Source organism: Cannabis sativa, chromosome 6, assembly GCF_029168945.1.
Source record: "Cannabis sativa cultivar Pink pepper isolate KNU-18-1 chromosome 6, ASM2916894v1, whole genome shotgun sequence".
Classification (NCBI taxonomy): domain Eukaryota; kingdom Viridiplantae; phylum Streptophyta; class Magnoliopsida; order Rosales; family Cannabaceae; genus Cannabis; species Cannabis sativa.
The window spans coordinates 57366359-57372260 of record NC_083606.1 but is presented as its reverse complement, the minus strand read 5'-3'; the positions used below and the strand labels follow the sequence as shown (position 1 = coordinate 57372260).

At 39.4% G+C, this 5902-nt stretch overlaps 1 protein-coding gene across 1 annotated transcript; it reads right to left on the bottom strand.

Annotated features, from left to right (window-relative positions):
* Positions 1-3311: 3311 nt before the first annotated feature.
* Positions 3312-4778, bottom strand: LOC133039311 (uncharacterized). Its single transcript, XM_061118172.1, has 3 exons — positions 4409-4778; positions 3376-4274; positions 3312-3326 (listed from the first exon to the last, which is right to left on the bottom strand). Exons 1-3 carry the CDS (start codon positions 4776-4778, stop codon positions 3312-3314), a joined length of 1284 nt encoding a protein of 427 aa, XP_060974155.1.
* Positions 4779-5902: the final 1124 nt, after the last annotated feature.

Genomic DNA, 5902 nt, shown 5'->3' with positions numbered 1-5902 from the left:
TCACTTTCAGATCTTATAATTTAATAAAATAAACCAACTTTAAAATAGATTTGGTCAGATAATTATTATTTTAGGAATAAAATAATAAATGAATAATAATTACCATAATTATATGTCAAAATATCTCAAATTAAGCAATATTCAAATCTCTACAAAAATATCTATGTTATTTAAATATTTAAAATATGATTTATAAATTTCTAATAAGGAAAAAATGATATATATAGCAAAATATCATTTTCAAACTTATAATTTATAAATAATTAAATATTTAACAAAATAACAAATTTTTGAATTTGAAAAACATTATGGTAAGTATATCTATAAAAATATCTATGTTAATTTCAAATTTATTAATTATTTAATTTGTCATATAAGATAATTTTAATATAATATTTTAAATAAAAAGACAAAGTTATCTTTTAATTTAAAATATCTTAAATATCAAAATATCTAATCTTATAATTAAATAATAAATAAATATTAAAGAAGTTAACAAATTTTTAAATCTGACCATAATAGGAAATATTTAAAAATTGGAAACAATCCAAAATAGAAATATTTAAAATTGGAAAAATTCCAAATTGAAAATATTTAAAATTGGAAACATTTCAATTTAGAAATATTTAAAATTGGAAAAATGAATTTTGGGAAACAATCCCATGAAAAAATTGGATTTTTGGGGAAAAATCCCAAAAATCGCAACTTTTGGGAAACTGCCCAGGAGGCTGCACGTGCAGCCCAGGAAGGCTGCACGCAGCCTCCTACGCGCGCGAAGGTGATGCACCCAGCCGAGGTTTTTCGGCGTTGCAGGGTGCTTGTGCGTGAAACATGGGCGCTGGCAGGATTTTCACGGGCAGACAGCAGGGTGCTCGCGCGCGCGTGATGCGTGCGATTGAGCATCCGTGCATACCCGAAATCCCGATTTTCCAAAATTCATAACTTTTTTATTTTTATCGGAATCGAGTTCCGTAAAAAACAAAATTTCTTAATTTTTCACAAGGAATCCAAATAAAATATTCAAAAATTGAAAAAATATTTTTCATGGAAAACGAAACTGTACAACATAAACATTCATCAACTAACACATAAACCAACATGAAACCATCCAAATCAACACAGAAACATGCAAATCATCGTTTTAATTCATATTACATGAAAGTAAATCATTACCATGGCTCTGGTGCCAGTTGTTGGAAATTATTTTACCAGGATCTAGATTTACTAACAAGTATGTTGGATTAACAACCTAATATGAATTCTAAAACAATGAAAATAAACACATATAAAGTTAGAAAACCTTACAGTGGGTGCAGCGGAATAATATGACTCCTTCCGTTCAGATCTCTAGCCCTTGATTCCTTTCTGTAGCAGAGCATCACCAAGATCTGAACCTGGATCTTCTTTTCTCCTTCTTTCATGCAGAAATTCCATAGTCTTCCATACTATGATTGAGATACCACTTGATGTGTGTGGGCACTACTCATCTCACAAGGATTTCGAAATTTCTCTCTATTTTTCTCTCTTAATTTCGTGGATTTTCATCCATACTGATGTACAAGAGAAGAGAACAAGGGCTGCTATATATAGGGAGAAGAGAGAGCACAACTTTCCAAATAAAACAGTTTCCTTAATTACTGTGTAATCAATCAGCTGCCTTATTTAGTGTGATCCACCACTTTCCTATTATAGCTAGGCTTTGATTAGCAATTACATGACAATTAAAAAATAAAAATAATAATTGGGAAACACAAAGGGAGTGCTTCGGCCATAGAGGGAATATGGGCCTCACTTGGATTTTGCAGTTTCCTCAATTTTATTTCAATTTCTCCAAAAATGCCATTTTTCCAATTCTAATCATTTAAATGCCAAAACTAATTATTTAATAATCAAAATAGATTATTAAATAATATTGTCATTTAAAATAATTATTAATTAGACATACAAAGTCTCTTAATTAATAATTAAACCTAGAAACCCTTTTCTTTACGATTTCATCCTTAAACTCTGAGAATTCATAAAGTAGACATTGTCTAACTTTTAGAATTATAAGTGATTAATTAAAATCAATTAACTGAGTCTTACAAGCAGTATGGTCTCAACTAGTATGGGGACCATGGGTCTATATAACCGAGCTTCCAATAAGTCGAACCGAATTTACCAAGTAAATTCCATAACTTATTAATTCCTCATTGAATCCACACTTAGAACTTGGAATTGCACTCTCAGTCATATAGAAACGCTCTATATGTTCCACGATATAGACACGTCATTAGTTATCCATTGTTATAACCCTAATGTGATCAATGATCCTCTATATAGATGATTTACACTGTACAGGATTAAATTACCGTAACACCCTACAATGTATTTTATCCTTAAAACACTTAACCCTGTATAAATGATATTTCACCTAAGTGAAATGAGATCTCCACCATTTATCTTCGTTTGGTTAAGCTCGAAGGAAATCATCCTTTACTTCTATTTGCCAAATAGAAGCTATAGATTCCATATTTATGTTAGCGCTCCCACTCAATTGCATTACCGTGTTCCCAAAATGTACGTATCACCCTGATACAAAACTAGGCTTAACTAACAAATCAAAGAACACGAGTAACACTCTTGAAATTGAACCTAACCATATCAGGATTTCGATAATGTGATCTAGGATCAACAGGTGATATTGAATTGAATAGATATTATGGTAAATTTCAACATATCTAATCAAAGTTCAATATCGGTCCCTTCCGATGTATACTCCATACATCCGATACTGGTAAACTTTGCCAATGTCCTAGAAAGGACATAACACTTTTCCAATGTGTCAGAATACCTATCGCTGATTATACCATGTCAGTCTAAATCCAGTGTTCTAACAAATCAGGGAATAAACTTTTGAACATATGATTAAGATTATATTCCACTGTGCTGACAACACTATAATCTTTAACCAACTCATATGTTCTGGACTTAAAAAGAATTCATACATTATATACACATATAATCATGAAATAAATCATGTGAACCATGCAACATAAAATGTTATTTTTGATCTTTATTAATAAGTAAATCTGATTATATGAAATGAGTTTTATTTAGGGCATAAAACCCAACAGGCTGGTCGGCCGAGGATTGCGTTGTAAGCTGTTGGCAGTCCACCACCACAAACGTGCAGTACTTGAAAGTGCTTTGGGGTGTGTCTGGGCACAGGGTGACTAGGAGCCTAACTTTTCCCATTGGGATAAGTGTCGTTCCATTAAACCCTGTGAGCTGGGAACCGCTTGGTGAGAGATCTCGGTCCGTCTGGCCTATTACTGTGAAGGATTCTTTGAACAATAAATTCACAGAACCCCCGTTGTCAATTAGGATTCTTGCCACAATCTTATTGGCGATGGGAGTCTCTATGACCATGGGGTCATGATGGGGGAAGCGCACTGTCTTAGCGTCTTCCTCTGTGAATGTAATGGGTTGATCCATTAGCCGGGGTCTTTGAGCTAGGAGTTGAGTAACCTCCCAAACCTCACTGTGCTTCACGGCCCCTGCGTAACGTTTCGGCTCCTTCCGGGTAGTTCCCCCGATGTGAGGTCCTCCTAAGATCATGGCTACTCTCTCGTTGGGTCTTGGCAGCAAGCCAGGAATTTTCTGGGCATCTCTGGGGAGAGCAACTGGGGCCAATGCTCCGGCTACACCCCCTGGGGACCCTTGAGGCAAAGCTCCTGCTGCCTGAACCGGATTGAGGTGAGGCAACCGGTTCTTGATCCATTCGTAGATATGTCCCAATCGTATCAAGTTTTCGATCTCATCCTTGAGGTTTTTACATTCATTGGTGTTGTGCCCAATGTCGTTGTGGTACTTGCATCTTTTATTGGGATCCCTCCGAGAGCTATCCTTATACAGAGGGGGCGGTCGCCGATAGTGCGTATTTTTCCTGGTAGCAAAATACACACGCTCTTGGGAGTCCGTTAGCTCCGTGTACTGGGTATACTGGGGACTGTACCCCCTTTTCTGCCGCTTATCCTCCGTCCGGTTGCTGCCTTTTGAGGACCTCTTGCTCCGGGAGCCTTGAGAGGGACCTGCTAAGCTCGCAGCCGGAGCGGAGTGCGACGGGGCTTGACCACCCATCCCTGAGGGATTTCCAAAGTGGGAAGATGCAGGGGCAAAGGCCTGGCCCTGACTATATCCGGGAGTATTGGAAAATTGTATGCCGCTCATCGGTGGAGCGGCTGTTGGTAAGGTTCCTGGGAGCTGAGCTCCGGGTACATACCTCGCTATCCCTGTAGGCTAGTATCCCACATAGGCCACTATTTGGGCTTCTTCTAGGTTGATGTATTTTTGGACTCTCTTCTGGAAATCTTGAAGGTTGGAGGTCCTTCTTGCTGTAACTCATTCCAAAACGGAGACCCTGTACGGATGCCTGCTTGAAGAAGAGCAAGCTGCTGTCCGTCATCGACTTTCTTGGTCTTAGAGGCTTCTTCCTTGAACCTCTTTATGAAATTCTTCAATGTTTCCGTAGGCAGCTGTTTGATGTGAGTCAAGGCGCTGACCTCCAGATTAACTTTTCTCGCGGCGACAAACTGTCTCCAAAAACTTGTTTGCAGTTTATTCCAGCAATCCACAGATCTTGGCTCTAGTTTCTTGAACCATTCCTCCGAGGACCCGCTCAAAGTAAGTGGGAAGCACAAACACTTGGCGTCGTTGCTGACTCTCAGGACTGTCATGACTCGGTTGAACCGTGACAGGTGATTGCTTGGGTTCGAGTTCCCAGTATAAGCTGCCATTTCGGGCATCTTGAAATTTTTGGGGAGCTCCACTTCCAAGATGTGCCTGGGACATGGCTTCTGGTCTTCACAGTCAGAGTTGGAGTCATCACCTTTTTGTCTCTGGGAGACTCGAGCAATGTCTTTTCGGAGTATGGCAAGCTTTGCCATGATTCCTTCGTTTAACATTCCTGTAGAGATTGCGGGCACGTGTTTCTTTTGGTCTAGGTGATCCCGAAGGTCACCGTGTTTTCCGTTAATCTGATGTCTCAGATCGACGGGAGGGCATTTCTGGCCCCTTCTTCCTCTCCCTCTGGGTTCTTGGTGCACAGAAACGCTCTTTCGGTCCTCTAGATCCTTAGGGCCAAGACTCCCTTTTTGGAGTTTTCCCCTTTGTGGACCTTTCCCTTTCGGGATATCTCAGCGGACCTTTCGCGGATCCTGCACCCTTTTCTTTTTCCCAGGAGTGGAAGTAGGGTTTTTCTGCTGGTTCCCTTCAGAGGGATACCTTATAGGGCTAGGTTCCCTAGATTTCTGCTTTTGGGCACTTGGCGAGGATTCTCCTAGTGTCTCTCCAAGTCCAGTAGGAATGGCTTTATGATGCACGTGGATTCATGCTGCCTCTATGGCTTTTTGCATGGCCAGCATCACCTCTTGCATCTTTTGGTTTTGTTCTTTTTGGACTGCGATTTCAGCCTCGTGATCAGCAGTAATCTGTCTCAAGAGTACTAGCTTTGTGTAGCTGCCTTCATCGTAGGCGTCGTACTCATCGAAATTTCCTTCGTATTCGGCATCATGGGTTCCTTCTCCCTCCTCAGAGCCAACATTTGCTCTTGAGTCCACATCCTCATCGCTTGGGTCTTGAGCGTCTTGAGGAGGACGAGGTTGACATGTGTTTCGAGTCTCCACCTTTGTTGTTTTGTAATGTTACTATCTACTTTCAGACGCTTCCTTCAACTCTCAATGAAAGCACTAAAATATTGACTGAGGTTTTCGGCAACCAATATAATAATAATATTTAGGAAAGCTGTAAGAAGTTAATGCAAGAGATTTTTACGTGGTTGGGGCATTAATGAGCCTTAGTCCACGAGTCTGTGTAGTTATGAGAGTATTTATTACAGAGAATGTTCTTGGTGGTTTTCCTC

Excerpts from the sequence above, each read along its gene's own strand:
- LOC133039311 (XM_061118172.1), bottom strand. The coding sequence starts at position 4,778 with ATGGCAGCTTATACTGGGAACTCGAACCCAAGCAATCACCTGTCACGG. Across the intron at positions 4,275-4,408 it reads TCTTCTTCAAGCAGGCATCC|GGATAGCGAGGTATGTACCC; the intron begins GTACAGGGTCTC and ends ACTAGCCTACAG.